Source organism: Pristiophorus japonicus, chromosome 11 (genome assembly GCF_044704955.1).
Source record: "Pristiophorus japonicus isolate sPriJap1 chromosome 11, sPriJap1.hap1, whole genome shotgun sequence".
Lineage (NCBI taxonomy): Eukaryota > Metazoa > Chordata > Chondrichthyes > Pristiophoridae > Pristiophorus > Pristiophorus japonicus.
In genome coordinates this window covers 31,953,419-31,971,350 of record NC_091987.1, presented here as the reverse complement: position 1 = coordinate 31,971,350, position 17,932 = coordinate 31,953,419, and the positions used below count along the sequence as shown (strand labels likewise).

At 42.3% G+C, this 17,932-nt stretch overlaps 1 protein-coding gene across 2 annotated transcripts in view; it reads left to right on the top strand.

Annotated features, from left to right (window-relative positions):
• The first annotated feature begins 5,222 nt into the window (after positions 1–5,222).
• Positions 5,223–17,932, top strand: part of LOC139276000 (glutamate receptor ionotropic, kainate 1) — a 519,919-nt gene continuing 507,209 nt past the window's right edge. For both annotated transcript variants that reach the window (XM_070893316.1, XM_070893317.1), the window contains exon 1: positions 5,223–5,805. In XM_070893316.1, coding sequence (XP_070749417.1) covers positions 5,685–5,805 — 121 coding nt within the window. In that variant the 5' untranslated portion in view covers positions 5,223–5,684. The remainder of the gene's footprint in view (positions 5,806–17,932) is intronic.

Sequence of the window (17,932 nt, the reverse complement as noted above, 5' to 3'; positions counted from 1 at the left end):
CCTCGGTCCTCGAAGTCGACTGTCTTGATCCGCGATTCTGCCACAAACGCTGGAGGGGTACTTGTGAATTCGATCTTCCTCCCCAGGAGTCCTGCCACTGGAGCCAGGAAGGTATTTTTGGATCGGTCTAGTCGGATCATTGCCACGCAGTCATGATGGATGGTCTGTGCCTCAGGTGCTGCGCTGGTTTGTTCTCTGGTGCATTGGCGAGGTTTTGGTCTGCCTCTGAGCACGGGGGACATCAATTGCTGGAGTGAAAAGGTCTTCTCATTTCCACTGGATCTTCCCCATCCACCTTTTTCCAAGTAGCGTTGGGCCATCACCTGCAACAATCCACAGAGGTAACTTATGCATCACGCCATTATGGATTACACTTACATCCGTACTACCAAGGACTGGGATCGGCTCCTTGGTGTAGGTGCACAACTTTTCCTGCATTGGAACCAGCTCGGGTCGTTTTTCATTCCACAGCCTCTCGAAGGCATCCTGGCTCATCACTGACTGGCTCGCTCCTGTGTCTACTTCCTTGAAAACTGGAACGCTGTTTATCTCGACATCCATCTTCACTGGAGGACAATCGGTGGTGCAGGTATACACTCCATACGCTTCTTCTTGGGGCTGAGCTGCCTCTCTGGCCAAATCATCATACTCCCCGCTGGATTCAAAGTCATCTACTGAATCCTCTGCTAGACGGTGAGTCATATTTCTTTTACACATGCGTTGGAGGTGGTCCTTCATGTTAAAGGCTTTGCATATGTACTCCGGAAACTGACACTGGTGAGCCCTATAGCTTCCTCCACAATGCCAGCATGGTGCTACTCGATTAGCACCCCTCGGCGGACTCTGAGTTATGGAACCCTGAGGTCTGTGCTCCCTGGGCAGAGCCACGTTCTACAGCTTTGCCTGTGAAAGGCACCATTCTGTGTACAGTACTTGCCGGGTTTGAATCCATAGGCTGAATGATTTGCTTAGGGCTGCAGGTCGAGGTCATGAATGCCTGACTAATGCCGATGGCTTTCTGCAGGTTGACCGTGGTGTCGGCAGATAGTAGCTTGTGAAGGAGGCCCTCGTGGCCAAGTCCTATAATGAAGATGCCTTGCAATGCTTCGTTGAGGTGCGTGCCAAAATCATATGATGCTGCAAGTCTCCTGAGGTCGGCAGCATATTTTGCAATCTCCTGGCCCTCAGGTCTGCGGTGCGTGTAGAATCTGTGCCTGGCTGTAAGGATGCTCTCCTTTGGTTTAAGTTGGTCGCGAATTAGATCGGTCAGCTCATTGTATGTCTTATCCTTGGCCCTCATGGGTGCCAGCAAGTCCCTGACAAGGCAGTAGACCTCGGGCCCACAATTGGTCAGCAATACAGCTTTGCGCTTCTCCGCCAATGTGTCCATCTCCCCTGCCAAGTCGTTTACCACGAAATATTGCTCGAGCCTTTCCGTGAAGGCATTCCAATCATCACCTCTGCAAAGTCTTTTAGTGTGCCAAAGGTAGCCATGATTGCGTGAAAGTCCTTTACCTCGTCACCAGTTGTTATGTCTATAGTGTACTTACGAATGACTCCACAAGGCAATGTGTTGTACTTGATCTGTAGTGACTTTGGTCCTTTATTCCAAACTCCAGAGTGCTGTGCAAGCATGGTGTGCAGCCTTTTATACAGGGCCCTGGCACCAGGGCAGGAAACCACCGGTCTCTACCAGTTGCACCCTCTAGTGGTGCCCGCATGTATGTACATGATGTGAATCTCATTGATAGTACATCAGGTAAACAATCTCACAGTGACTACACAGAGTACCGCCATAGTCAGCATATACAACAGATAAAAGAATTGGCTAACTAATAGAAAACAGAGAGTCGGGATAAATGAGTCATTTTTCGGATGGCAAACTGGTGGTGACTGGTGGTGTGTCGCAGGGATCGGTGCTGAGGCCTCAACTATTTACAATCTATATTAATGATTTGGATGAACGGACCAAGTGTAATGTAGCCAAGTTTGCTGATGATACAAAGGTGGGTGGGAAAACAAATTGTGAGGAGAACACACAAAATCTGCAAAGGGATTAGACAGGCTAAGTGAGTGGGCACAAATTTGGTAGATGGAGTACAATGTGGGAATATGTGAGGTTATTCACTTTAGCAGAAAAAATAGAAAAGCAAATTATAATTTAAATCCAGAAAAATTGCAAATTGCACAGAGGGACCCGGGGTCCTTGTGCATGAAGCTCAAAAAGTTAGTTTGCAGGTAGAGCAAGGTAAATGGAATGTTGGCCTTTATTGCAAGGAGGATAGAGTATAAAAGCAGAAAAGTCCTGCTACAACTGTAAAGAGTATTGGTGAGGCCACACCTAGAGTACCGTACAGTCTTTATTGTGTATGCAAGTACTCTCTTAATGACTCCACGAGGCAGGGGTATGGCATTTGAACTGTACAGACTGTAGTTCTTTATTGCAGCTCCTAGAGTGAGGACACCAAGAGGTGAGCTCCCTTTTATACTTGGTTACCTGCAGTGTACAGGTGACCCTTGAGTCTCCAGCAGCAGCACCCTCTGGTGTACAGGTATGGTATATACAGGGTGAATGTACATTCAGGTCTATGCATACATAACATTCTTGGTATCTATATTTAAGGCAGGATATACTTGCATTGGAGGCTATTCAGAGATTCTGGAGATGAGGGGGTTGACTTATGAAGGTAGATTGGGCCTATACACATTGGAGTTCAGAAGAATGAGAGGTGATCTTATTGAAACATATTAAGATAACGCGGGGGCTCGATAAGGTGGATGCAGAGAGGATATTTCTAATCATAGGGGAAACTAAAACTAGAGGACATAGTCTCAGAATAAGGGGCTGTCCATTTAAAACTGAGTTGAAGAGGAATTTCTTCTCTGAGGATTGTAAATCTGTGGAATTCTCTGTTCCGGAGAGCTGTGGAGGCTGGGTCATTGAATATATTTAAGGCGGAGATAGACAGATTTTTGAACGGCGGGGAAGTGGAGCTGAATCCATGATCAGCTCAGCCATGATCTTATTAAATGGCGAGCAGACTCAGGGGATCAAATGGCCTACATTCGGCACAGCATGCATCTGCCATAGGGAAGCTGTTCAATTTTTAACGTCACATCTGATGCCATTATAATATATACAAAGAAACAGACAATACAGAGCAGGTCTCCGTAAGGATCGATTTTAAGAAGACGCTCAAAAAATTACAATAAAACACCTGAAAATCAGGGCCGAATTTGAAGAGTCTTTGAGCACGCACAGTTGCAAGGAACGCATGTATAAGTCTCCATAACTTGGGGTGGGGCCATTGTTCGGGGCAGAGATGTATTCGGGTTGACGGGTCGATAGACAATCGTAAAAGATTCTGGAGATTCTACTTACATGCCGTAACTCACGGCCAAAATTCCGCAATTTTATAGCCCCGATCTCTCGGCGCCAACAACACAGGAAATTTCAGGCTGTTATATCCATGAACGGCCAAAGAGACAAAGGTGTGCTCATGTCATCACTGATAGATTTGTGGCGGATTCGCACATCTTAAACTTGGGTACAACTGTCTGAATCGGCCTTTTCAGAGCATTCTGTTCTCATTTTGTCAGCTCAACCTGTCTCCAGTTTTTTTTCTTAGCGTGTATTTGTCCGTCAGTCAGAAACTGGACTCAGGGTGGGTGAGTAACGCCTATATACACACACAGAACAAAGGGTGACACTGAGGCAAAATACTGCGGATGCTGGAAATCTGAAATATAAACAGAAAATGCTGGAAATACTCAGCAGGTCAGGCAGCATCTGTGGAGAGAGAAACAGGGCTAACTTTTCAAGTCGATGACCCAGCGTCAAAAAAGGTTGTAAATGACTGGGGCGAACCAGATCAGGAACCCACGAAATTCGCGAAGCTATGCAAGGAGGGAACTGCGGAAGAGGCTTATGCCCACCATGAATATAAAAGCAAAATGTTGCGGATGCTGGAATTCCGGAATAAAAACAGAAAATGCTGGAAATCTCAGCGGGTCAGGCAGCATCTGTGGAGAGAACTCTGACGAAGGGTCATCCACCCTTTAACTCTGCTTCCTCTCCACAGATGCTGCCTGACTGCTGAGATTACCAGCATTCTCTGTTTTTATTCCACCAAGAATGTTTTTAGTTTACACCACGCGGTGAGAAAGCCTTTTGGTACTAGCTTCAGAAGAGATGTTGGTTCTTTCATGTTATAGAATTGAAAAGACAGCTAAAATGTAAGAAAAAATACGTTTTCTTACTTTTAAAATAATTGTTCACGAACTAGGTTAGAAGAAATATTTGATAGAAAGTGAATAAATATTACAGAAAAATGAAACATTAAAAAAAAATCATACAGACTTGGCGTAACAACCGGTTGCTGGTTATATCCCGGAGAACCAAGAATTGAATTTTATTTAAGGAAAATATACATTGCATGCAACACAATCCCGCACATTCAACATTCGGAAAAGGCAAATATTATAAACGTCGTTTTGAAGCTCCAACTCCCAAATGGTGGAACCTGGTAGCCAGTACTCTTCCACTTCGCTCTGAATAACTGCATCCGCGCAGAAAGCCAATGTTGCCGGTTAAAATGACTTTAACACCGCAGAATTCAACTCACTAATTACAGAACTTCTGGGTGATGTTTGGAAGTAGCTACCGAAACCTAAACAGTTCAAATCCCGAGCGCAAACATTAACGTTGCGGAAAACGTGCTGATTGATTAAAACGATATCGTTCAGCGTGGCTACCTTTCACCGGTACACCACATTGAATTCAAGCTTTCTGTTAAAAAAAATGTCAAGTTTAATTAAAAATAAACTGGTGTCTGGCATGGGTGAGTGAGAATTGTAGAGGAAGATTGCTAACAACACTCATGGCTAGGGTTCTCTGAGTGTTGTATTATTTCAGTGGCTTAGAACTGGAATGGTCAGAGATCATTAAAATGATTTGGTGCCGCTCAGCGCCCTGCCCACGAAGACCCGAGAAAACCAAAGGAGTTCAGGCCAGAAAAGTAAAGATCCGATTCAAAGCATCCATGAATTGTTATACAGAGACAATAAGTATTTCTATACAGGGACAACAAGAAAGACTTTTCTCCCCAAAAAGTTGAGAGCAGATTGAGAGTTTAATTCCAGCTCGGTCACACTATAATTTCTCGGTCTAAAGGTTTGATTGGAGACCTGAAACCAGCAGCGTCACCAGTGGAGATGAGGATTAGATGTGAGGTGGGGATTTCTCTGTCTGGCTGATCCCCCTCGTTTAGCTGATGTGCAAGTCGCCGGCTGGTATACAGTGAGCTCGGACGATGCGGCGAGACGAGTCCTCCGATCGTGCGCCGTTTCACTCACTTACTCTCACATACCGCCGATTCATGTCACTCACCCTGCAGCTCTGAACCAGCGGGGCACAGCGCTCGCCAGCTCCCGTTCGGGGAGGGACGAGCGGCGGCGTGTGTGTGTGTGTGTTTTTGCCGACTCAGAGCCGAGTGTGTGTGTGTGTGTGTGTGTTTGGTGCAGTGAGGAGGGGACAGGCGGCGAGGAAGCCACGGATTACTGTACTGGGTGCTCTGCTCAGCAGTGTAACCTACTATGGAAGGGGGGAAGAACCGCCGAGTGCTGGATCCCAACAAATACTCCCATCTGATTTAGAGGGAAAAAGAGAACGTGCGAGAGAGGCGATGGGAATAACCATGTGCTACGATCCGAAGGTGTTATTTAGGAATACAAAAGCTGCACTTTGCTTATTGCTATATATCTTTATAGTGCCCTCGCAGAGTTCTCAACAAGTCCTCAGGATCGGTAAGTTTCTTCCAACTTGGCTTCATTGACCGTTTCCCGCTTGTTGTGTTTTCTGAACGGCATTTAGTAACTTCCATCCAACACCAAAATCACTGAAATGAGCATAAAGTGCGAGCTGTGTGTTTGAGAACCTCCCCAGAACTGGAATTGGGGATTGATGTGGCAGATAAGGCGGTAAGCTATTAACACAGAAAGCGCCCGTGTATGTCCTGGAAAGTTCAGAACGTGTCAGCCGCATTGACTTGATTGTTGCCTTTCTGCGATCTGGTTCAGGATCCGGCTAATCTCGGGAGGCTGCCGATTACACTAAGAACCATGTCTAGCCTGATGGATTTGAATATAGTAATGTCTTTGGATGCATTGTTCCGGGGATCGCTTTAGTTCCCAAATGCGACAAGGCGAGCAAAATCTTAAACACGCACTGCCCATATTCTGGAGTAGTCACGTTTTCTTTTTCAAATGAGTATGTGTTTGTGTGCCACCAGAATGCTGCTTCTCGCCCAGTTTGTGTTGAGAAAGAGCTGGGATGTTCAGCACGCTGGGTTGAGCTGAAGACACAATTCAGCAATTGGAGAATTGACAGGTGTCCCAGGAGCTGGTACATCCCAAAGGCTAAGAGCGGGGAAATGTGCCCAAGTCCCAAGTTAGTGTGGCCACACATTTCAATTCCATGGCATTAGCTACAGTACTTCCCGTTTGGTCGACTGCTTTGGGGGGCCCAGATAGTAGCTGCATTTTTCTCGTCGAGTTCACCTGTTACAGATATTGATTACCATCGGAAAAGGTCGCCGAGAACGTGTCTCAATTAAACCTCAATGATTTCTTCATCCTTAAAGCATTATACCTCCTGGATTTACCGTTAGTAAATCTTTTGAATATCAGCCTTCTCTCTCCTCAATCGTTTCCCGTAATCTAAGCTGCTCCATATGGCTTAGTTTCGAATTAACATGTCCCATTTACTAACTGCCAACTCTCCTGTCACAGATGTTGATTGGACACTTTCTTTGATTATAATTGATAGTATGTTTAAACCATTTTTCCAAGCGGGTTAAGCAGTGGCCTGTAATCTTCTTTTCTCAGAAATGCTTGATCTGACTGCTTGCCTCCCAAGATTGTACTGAAATAAAAATCCATCCAACAGTTGGATTGCTTCCACTCAATATTATCGGATCCGGCGTCACTCCGTCAGTTAAATCGAACACACAGCCATTCAATTGAGATGATTTTTCAGTTATTTTCTGTGATGAGCTAGTTTATTCAGCAATTGTCTAGTAATAAAAGTCAGCAGAAAGGACAGCTCCTTTGCAGTTCCTCACTGGAATGAAAAATGTGGAAGGGCTGGGGGTGGCCTGCTCAACAGCAAGATTGAGAACTCCATAAAGTTGATCATTGCGTCAAACCCTTATAGTGTCTGTAGTGTCCAAATCTTACCATAAAATGAAATTGGGGAACTTCTGTATTTTTTTCTTTTTTGCATCATAGAAACTAAAATTGTTCTTTTGTGCAACACATTAAAAAGCTGCGATTTTTCCATTTATGAAATGCATTAATATTAAAGCTCATGCCAAAAGATTTTGCAATTAAAACAGATCACCCACAGTTCCCATTATTACTGCCTTTTTAATCGGAATTTCATGTGTTACTGCCACCTTTTTTGATTATTTTTAAAATCCAAAAGAACATAAATTGGCAATCAAATAATCTAATTCTCATGGGAGAGCTGTCCATAAAACAATTATCATCATCATGATCATAGGCAGTCCCTCGAAACGAGGATGACTTGTTTCCACGCCAAAAAAGGATAACTAAAACTCTAGGTCCTGAGCTGCATCCTGAAGGGTGGAAGATGCCTATGTGTGGATTTTTTTTAACGTGGAGTGGCCGTTGCACACCAGCCACCACATAATATAAAAAAATATATTAGATCTATGGAGCCATTCCTGAGTTGTTTTGCTTCTAACCTTTTCACATCGACATTCAGATAGATGGACAGGTCCATTATTTTACCTGTTTGCTGTTCAGGGACATTATTAATGGCAGAATGGTTGGTTAGCTGTGTATTCATATGAGCTATCTGGATCGGCTTTTGAAAAGAGGGTAGTGATTAATAGTGTTGAATAAATCCATCTGAATTTGTGTTGTTCATGTGATAAACATCACGGCACCATTAGCAGGCCGCACGACAGACTGGATGTACACAGAATCTTCATCCTACCTGAAGTGTTCCTGATCTCAGCTGAGCTGTGTGAAAGAGGCACCAATGGAAGGTCCTTGCCTAAAAGGGTAGTAGGGAAAAAAGGAATGCTGCTGTAGTGAACATCCCAGCAGATGGAGCTCCTGATCTTGGCTGGGCTCTATGGGGAAGGTACGAAATGGTAATTATTGAGGGTGCTTCCTCGGGGATGGGTGGTGAAGGAATGGTGCTGTAGTTACTTTCCGAGCAGATGATTCAAAAATATATCGCCAGAGACTTGGAAACAGATCAGCTTCCCATCCTTTTAATTACAGAGCAATGCATGATCTGGAAGAATCTAAGGATGGAAGAGAGGTGAAACATAATAAGACATGTTTGGGGAGTGTGGCATGGTTGATATAGCTCATTGGAGATGGAATGGAGTGCACAACTGAGAGACCCCACAACTGAGAATTTCTTATCTCAACCATACTACAATGGGGAGTGCCTAGTGGAGGGCAAGTACTTGCCCTTTGGAAGGGAAGAGTCATCTTGTGGCTGGCTAAAGAGCAGCACTGGTAGAAACCTGGGTTTTAGCATATGAAGTATATGCTGGAGGCAGATTATGGAAGTGGGAAAAAATGAAGAAAATAAAATAAATTACCAAAACGCAGAGGGAGATGAATAAACATTTCGGGTTCAGATGGGCTGTTAATGGAACAGCTGCTAATCAAACATCTGCAATGTTTTTCTCTATTTTAGCATGCAAATTACAAAATACCTTCAAAAATCAAAATTATTGACATCGTCATCTTGTTATTGAACATTATGAGAAATCTTAGCCACATCCTTTTGCCTTTAATAGTAAAATGCATCCTGAAATAGTAAAGAAATCCAGATTCACCTTTTGTTATATTTTATCCGACTTTTAATTTCTTGTCTGCTTTTATTCTTGCAGGCAAAAGCAGATGGATGATGGCCATGAAAGGAAATTCTAGGCAATAGCTCAGAATTCATCGTGCATTTAATTACATTTCTATCTTCCTTTTTTGTGTTACAACTAACCATTGAAAGGCAGTTATAGAAATGTACAATTACATGATTTCAGCATTAACATTTTATCTTGCCAAAATGAAATATTCATTCAATCATTTTTAGAATAAAAATGAACATTCTAATCCATGTAGTCTGTTTTTTGCTGTACTGTTATTCTGCCCATCTCATGCCCTACTGCCTCTATATTTTCTCAGTCCAGTTCTCTAACTTGTCCCCACATTTGATGATTCTTTGTCTTCTTGGCTGGCCATCATTTCTGTTTCTGCCAGATTTTGCATTCATTGCTAATAGTAATGAATGCTAATTGCAATCTGTTCTTGCCTGTAAGAACAAAAACTGAGAGATAAAATGGAAAAAGCATGTAGAGCAAAGTAAGTCTTTGTACAGTAACTAGACAGAAGGAAAGATGAGGAGAAAGGAAAATGAAGAAAATGTATATAGCAGTAGATTTGAAAAGTGTAAGGGCTAGAATTTTGACAACTTTGCGACCGGGTTTTCATTGCGATTTGACCCTCCGCGGCAAAAACCCGGTTGGCAGGATTTTTAGTGACCTTTTTGCGGCGGTGCTTCCATGGGGTGCAACACCCAAAATAGCATTTGCAATCAATTTTTAGTTCGCTCAGGACCCATATTCTGCACCCAGAATACCGACAGGGTAAAACCAGTGTTGCAGCCCTGCCAGCAGCAGTATGAAGACCTGCAAAAAAAGGTATGTTAAAATTTTTATCTTTTTAATTCTTTTTCAGCAATTTAGTAGGTAAGGGTTTTGTGAATGTGTTTTTTTTTTGCCATTTTTTGTTGTTTCCCCCCTTTCCGAGGCCTTTCTTGCAGCGCTATCAGCCCTAAAGTTGCTGAAGTTCGCGGTTTGCGCCGCGAATCCTCATGCAATGCCAATTTTTACCGCTGTGCAAATTAAAGGCTGAAAAGTGGGCCTAAAAACAGTAGCGAAGTGAAAATGGTAATTTTGGCGTAAAACTACCATTTTTGCTGAAAACCGAATTCTGGCCCTTAATGATTTCTATGATTTGATTTTTTGCTGCCGTTTCTCCTCACATTTTACCTCTTGATTTGAAAAAGAGGGAATTTCAATCCCTTTAAAAGAGTCGATCTTATTTAAAAGTAAGTGTATTAGATTGAGTCAAATTACATTTCAATTTCTTTTCTTGATTAGATTATACTGATCATTATGTTGTGCTGCCATGATTACATTGCAAACTAGCTTATGAACTTGTGGTGTATTTTGTGATTTCATTGTATTAAGTGGATGTTGTGTCATTAATAACTCCCTTAGGATTCAAATCAAAATTCAGGTTGGATAGTTCAGCACACTCAGCATCCATTTAAAAACAACAATTTGATTCACTTTTTTTCATTTAAAAGGAAAACAGCAGATTACAGGTAATAGATCAAAAAGCTGTTTCGCCAGTTTGGAATGATTAAAGTGCAGATTCATGTCATCTGTACACTGAAAGTATAAGCCAACTGTTAAGTGCCAACTCTCCAGCATTAGTTATGCTTCTGTCATAAGAACTTAATGATTTTCAAGAACAGAAAAAGGCATGGACTGGTTGGGCCAAATAGCTTGTTTCTGTGCCGTATATCCTATGTAATCCTATTAAGCCCAACCTTTTGATAGATTAACTCCCCTCGCACCCACCCCCCCCCCCTTCCTTCCTACCTACCATCTTCTTCACCATGGCCTTCAATCTCTTCTCTCTTTTAAGAGAATTTATCTGGCTGTCTCTTGAACCCATTTATGCTGACTACCCTCAATGGATTTTCCTGGAAACTTACTCCATCTTCATACCCTTTAAGTGATAACAGTTTTGCATGACTTGTCTCACTGCTGATTTCATAATTTTTAAATTGGTGTCTCTGCTATTTGAATCATTTGCAATAGTGAATAATTTATCTGCATTAACTTTGTAAATCCGCGTCGTTATCTCAAAAACTTCAGTTGGATCGCCCTTGCAGCAGTGCTGAGTTGTGCCAATGCTTGCTGCTTGTTTCTCCTTACTGAAATTGTGGAAAAGATGTTTAAGGAACTTTTTTCTGATAAGTTTGCTCTGGGGTCTTTGTAATGACAACAAATTTTGCCATAAACATGTTGGCTTGAAGTAACTGCTGGGTAAAATGAATACAAAAATTCTACTGCACCAGGGAGCAACGAGAGAAGAGCTCTTCATGGGAATGCGCAGATTGAAATATCAGACTTCTTTTCAGGACTAGTTAGTCCACTTCTATGAACAGGAAAAAAATGAGCATATTATAAAAATTACCTGTCAGATCGACCTGAATCCATCCCTTGTGCAACAATCAAGTCAGTCATTTATTTAGTAGGATACTTCTGTTCAGAAAAAAAAATTTGCATATGGTTGCAATCAAATCGGTTGTACAGATGTATATTAGCCACAAAGCCTGCTCTTACTTTTTAAAATTCATTCTCAGGATAGGCCAGCATTTATTGCCCATCCCTTTTATGAAGGTGGTGCTGAAACACCTCCTTGAGCTGCTGCAGTCCGTGTGGTGAAGGTGCTCCCACAGTACTGTTGGGTAGGGAGTTCCAGGATTTTGATCCAGCGACGCTGATGGAACAGGGATATATATACAAATCGGGATGTTGTGTGACTTGGAGGGTAACTTGGAGCTGATGGTAGTCTAATGTCTCTTCTGCCCTTGTCCTTCTAGGTGGTAGTGCCTGTGGGTTTGGGAGGTATTGTCGAAGATTTTGTACCTAATACAATTGGCTTGACTTTTATTCTTTGAACTTGCATATAAATAATGGACGTTATCCAGGAGTAGTTAAATTAAAGAACTCCAGTTAATTCCCCAGTAAAACCTTCAGTGGTTACATGGTATGAATATTGTCATATATATTTCAAGTAATACAATGAGGTTGCTGACAGAAGCTAACAATAAGTGCTGTTTGTCATTTCCTGAGAAATTATGTTTAGGCACTCTGCAACACTGATTTTATGGATCTTGTTTGTATCCTTTATGCCTAGCGACAGTGGTCCTGATGGGAATAGACCATCAAGCACTCCCACTTCGGACATACCATAGGCTTCCTGTACACAGCTCCAAAAGTGTGGTTGAACCATTTTACTATTGATATCCTCAAGTGAAGGACCTAAGTTCATAGGAATAGGAGTAGGTCATTCAGCCCCTCAAACCTGTTCTGCTATTCAGTTAGATCATGGATGATCTGTACCTCAACTCCAGGTTCATCATGGAGAGGATCAGCGCGGTTGAAGAGACTCGGAGAAAAGATGAGTAAATGGGGAAGTAATGGTTAAGTGACACCATGATTGAATATTTTAACATTTTATGGCTTAAGAGGGCATTTTTAGAGCTCAGCAAGAAGCAGAGAAAATATACTGACGATAATGATACTGATTTAAAATAGAAAGTCTAAAAGAAGGCTGCAATGGAGAGAAGAGAGGTTGGATGCTAAGGTGAAAGTAGGATTGTGCACTGAATAACAAGAAGTCATTTTGTATCGTATCCAGGATTTATAAAAGAAGAGTGTCTCTTGATATAAGAGCAGCATTTAAGTCTTAGATAGACTTTATAGAACTCAGTTCATACATTTTAACATGAAAGAGGAAACTGAACATTTTGGAGACTACTTTATCACTGAGTGAGACAGGAGTTCCATTCGAAATCAGTGGAGATAGTGAGGCCTAGATTGTCAATAGATCAATAAGATGGAACCATCAAAGGCAAAGGTGTTAGCTATTGATTGAACTTGTGAAAGACATGAAGAAACTGTTTATTTCAAGAATTAGTTAGCGTAGTGTTTGTGTTACTGGACTAATAATCCATATAACGCAAGTTCAAATACCACCATTTCAATTCAGTTAACTAAATAAATCTGGAGATAAAAAGCTGGTATCAGTAAAAATGTGACCATGAATCTATTGGATAGTGGTAAAAAACCCAACTGATTCATTAATGCCTTTAGGAAAGGATATCTACTGTCCTTAACTGGTCTTGCCTATACCTGACTCCAGTTCCACAACAATGTGGTTCACTCTTAACTACCCTCTGAAGTGGCCTAGTAAGCCACTCAGTTTAGGGATGGGCAATAAATGTCAATCAAGGTTGTCACTGCCTGTTGAAGGAAATGGATGGAAGAGGTAAAAATATTGTGAATTCAGCTATTGCGCTGAGCTTAAAATAAAGAGAGGAAAGAAAATGCTGGAAATACTCAGCAGTCAGGCAGCATCTGTGGAAAGAGGAACAAAGTTAACATTTCAGGTCAATGACCTTTCATCAGACCTGGAAAAAGTCTGAGATGTAACAGATTTTAAGCAAGTTCAGAGGCAGGGGGAGGGAAGGAAAGTGCACAAGGGAACGTCTGTGATAGGGTGGAAGGCAGGAGAGATTAAATGACAAAAGGGATAATGGTGCAAGGCAAAAGGAGATGGTAATGGGGCAAGTAAAGAAATACAGGATGGGTCTAGAGGAGCTAAATGGGTGGTATTCCGAAAAAATGGTAGCAGTGGTTATATTCTGAAATTGTTGAACTCAATGTTGAGTCTGGAGGCTGTAAAGTGTTTAATCAAAAGCTGAGGTGCTGTTCCTCATGCTATCCCACCAGCCTCCACATTCAACAGATAATCTTCCATAATTTCCACTACCTCCATCGTGATGCCACCAACAAACACATCTTCCCCTTCCCTCCCAGCATCCTGAAGGGACTATTCCCTCTGCAACACCCTGGTCCACTCTTCAATCACCCACAACACCCAACCCCTTCCCGTGCAAGTGCAGGAGATACAACACCTTCACTTTTACCACCTCCCTCCCTTTTGAATTGTAGTCACTATATAGGAAATGTGGCAGCCAATTTGTACACAGCAAGATCCCACAAACAGCAATGAGATAATGTCCAGATAATCTGTTATAGTGATGTTTGTTGAGAGATAAATGTTGACCAGGATACTGGGGATAACTCCTCTCTACTTCTTTGAAATAGTGCCTTTACGTACTCCTGATGGGAAGACGTGGCCTCGGTTTAACGTCTGATCCAAAAGACGGCAGTTGTGACAGTGCAGCAGTCCCTCAATAGTGTCAGCCTGGCTGATGTGCGTAAGTCTCTGGAGCGGGATTTGAACCCACGATCTTCTGACTGAGAGGCGAGAGTGCTACCACTGAGCCACGCCTGACAACTGTGAATCTAACTGTGCTTAATTCCAACATTGAGCGAACACGTATACATTCTTATACTAGGATTGATAGATTATTACATCTTTCTTTCTTGAAAACAAAATATTTGACTCTCCACCACCTCCAAGGTATAAGTCAGGTGGTGATGAAATACTCTCCACTTGCTTAGATTGGTGTAGCTGCAACAACACTCAAGAAACTCAACACTATCCAGGACAATGCAGTCTGCTTGATTATCACTTTATCCACCCCTCCTACCACCAGCATACCATGGCTACAGAGCGTTCCATTTACAGGATGCACTGCAGTAACTCGCCAATGCCTCCCAAACCCGTGACCTCCACCATCGAGAAACACAAGGGCAGCAGGTGCATGTGAACACTGTCATCCCCAAGTTACACACCATTCTAACTTGGACATATATAGTCGTTCTTCAACATCGCTGGGTCAAAATTCTGAAACTCCCTACCTAACTGCACTGTGGGAGCATCTTCACTATACAGGCTGCAACGGTTCAAGAATAAGGCCCATCATCAGCTTATCAAGGACAACTAGGGACGGGTAATAAATGCTGGCCTTGCCGGTGGTGCCCACTTCCTGAGAATGGGTTAAACAAAAAACTTATTTAGAACTACATTGTTCTTACTAATGTTCCTTTACATATATTAGTATACCTGTAATGTAATATAGGAGACATTACTCATTACTTTGTGAGATAAATTATTACATATTTGTATTCAGAATCTTCAACCTTTTGAACATGTCTTTCCAGCCATTTAGCTATACTGTTTATCCATTTAGTATTGGTGAGGCCGCACCTGGAGTACTGCGTGCAGTTTTGGTCACCTTACTTAAGGAAGGATATACTAGCTTTGGAGGGGGTACAGAGACGATTCACGAGGCTGATTCCGGAGATGAGGGGGTTACCTTATGATGATAGATTGAGTAGACTGGGTCTTTACTCGTTGGAGTTCAGAAGGATGAGGGGTGATCTTATAGAAACATTTAAAATAATGAAAGGGATAGACAAGATAGAGGCGGAGAGGTTGTTTCCACTGGTAGGGGAGACTAGAACTAGGGGGCACAGCCTCAAAATACGGGGGAGCCAATTTAAAACCGAGTTGAGAAGGAATTTCTTCTCCCAGAGGGTTGTGAATCTATGGAATTCTCTGCCCAAGGAAGCAGTTGAGGCTAGCTCATTGAATGTATTCAAGTCACAGATAGATAGATTTTTAACCAATAAGGGAATTGAGGGTTACGGGGAGCGGGCGGGTAAGTGGAGCTGAGTCCACGGCCAGATCAGCCATGATCTTGTTAAATGGCGGAGCAGGCTCGAGGGGCTAGATGGCCTACTCCTGTTCCTAATTCTTATGTTCTTATGTTATAAGTGCTGCAGTGTGCCTGCTGGAACCCCTGCTGCTGACCCTGGACTTTGTGGGATGAGATGGAGCTTCCCTAATTTGACTGCCGATTCCAGTGCCACTGAGGGAGCAGCTAGGGCACCTCCCATAGAAAGGATGTTGCATAATCTGGCGAAGGTGCCTTGGCTGTGGGGTGTTGAAGGCGATTTTCCTGGAAAGACGACACAGTTGCCCCAACCTCACAATGGTCCCCTTTGAAAGAAGGCTGCTGTAGAAATTTCCACTCCAGTCGGTGAGGTGACCATACATTGGGTCTCACTGAGGGCTTGGGAACTCCCTATCCTGTCCAACACCCATGGCCATGAATGCGGCAAGCTTGGATGAGTGTGATGCCCCCTGTGATCATAAAAGCATACTCTCCATAAAGGCTTGTCCGTGAATAATGGCCACTTGTACCAGCTACCAGTGCAGATGGTGAATGAAACTCTATCCCAGGAAGGAATTGAAGGGTAGGAAACAAGAAATTCTGTTGGAGGAAGAGGCTAGAAACTTGGTGAGATGAGCCATTTTAAGGAAAAAAATTTGACCAATTTCCTAACTTGGTAACCGAGGTTGAGTGAATTTTGTATGTTTTTTTTTAAATCACATTACTTAAATCTTGACATCAAGATTAAAATTTTTGTCTTTTTTAAAATACAAGAAAGTTTGAATCACTATCTAGAAGCAGAATGAAGATGGCACTTTATTGTAATTGCACAAATGATCAATTTTAAGTAGAAGCCCCTAGGGTGCTGAAAACTGCAGTCATTAATCTTTAAAGGTAAAGATTTTGAACAGAAGGTGCATATGTTATTCATAAATAACACTTCAGAGCTAGAGAATAGACACTGTCATTGTAACATGTAAATCATTCTGAGATGCTGCTTGTGTTGAGTACAATGTAAACAGAAAGGTGCTGAATTTCATGCCGTGGTTCTCTTGATCTCCAACCATAACTTCGGCAGAAGAGCCGTTGAAAGCCCAGAAAAACAGCACAAAACATTTATATGCTCTTTCCACATCTCTTCTGCTAAATGTATTTCGGATGATCTGGAGAACCCTTGCGGAAATTCAACCCACCCATATTTAATAGTGTCGGCAAATGTAAAAGTGACCTGTTCAAATCATAAAGTGGATTCAGTGGAGACTGGGGGGCACATTGAGCTACAGCATCATCCTTTTACCTCTGGAACCGAGGTTGAATCCGGTCCAAACTGATTGGGGTGGAGTTGGAGAAGCAATCTTTTGTTTTTGATGAGTCCATCAACCAGAATTGTTTTCATATTGAAAATAAAAACACAAAATGCTGGAAATACTCAGCAGGCCAGGCAGCATCTGTGGCGCGAAAAACAGAGTTAATGTCTCAGGTCGATGACCTTTCATCCACTGTATTTTGCTTTCATTTTTATACTGTTTATCCTCAGTTCATCGTTATTGTAGTGTGCTTATTTATACCCAATGTCATCTGCAAGTGAAATATTACAAAATTGAGAATCTTTCATTCATCATCTCACTTTAATGCCTACTTTTTACTGCCATAAAGGATAACTGAGATGATCAGTTGATAAAACTTCAATTGCACTGTTATCACTCCTGATTTCCAGATGGTATCCAGTCGTTTTCAATTGACCTAATGTAATTGAATCTCCGTGAACATCCACACGTCTTTGTAATGAGTCTATCCAAGTTGAAAAACAGTCAACTTGTTTTAGCTGAAGATCTATTGTAATCCTAATGCCCATATTTGTTGTTCAGTGATGGATATTATTAGCTCAGTGGTTCTGGGGTTGAGGCACAGTTTGAAATTTATTTTTGCAGTACAATCTTGCTGTTGTGATGATCTGCAGGTCACCATCTTCTCCACTCATCCTATTTCATTGGCAAACCATGAGATGGTTATTCATTTTGCTTGAGACGGTGCCATCAAGATCTATGCTTCTCATTTCTATGCTCATTAGCACTTTGGGTATTGAATAAATAAAAAAATAGCTATAGCTATAGCTGACATTTCTCTGAACCTACCTATATGTAATGATTTGTGAAAGAGCTGTTAATGAGACAGGCAAGTCTTTGTGGCATGTTGTAAGTCTGCATCATTTAAAACATTTTCGATGGCATGTCCCAGACACGCAACCTCTACCACCTAGAAGGACAAGGGCAGCAGGCGCATGGGAACACCACCACCTCCACACACCATCCTGACTTGGAAATACATCACCGTCCCTTCACTATCGCTGGGTCAAAGTTCTGGAACTCCCTCCCTAACAGCACTGTGGAAGTTCCTTTACTACAAAGGCTACAGCGGTTCAAGAAGGCAGCTCACCAC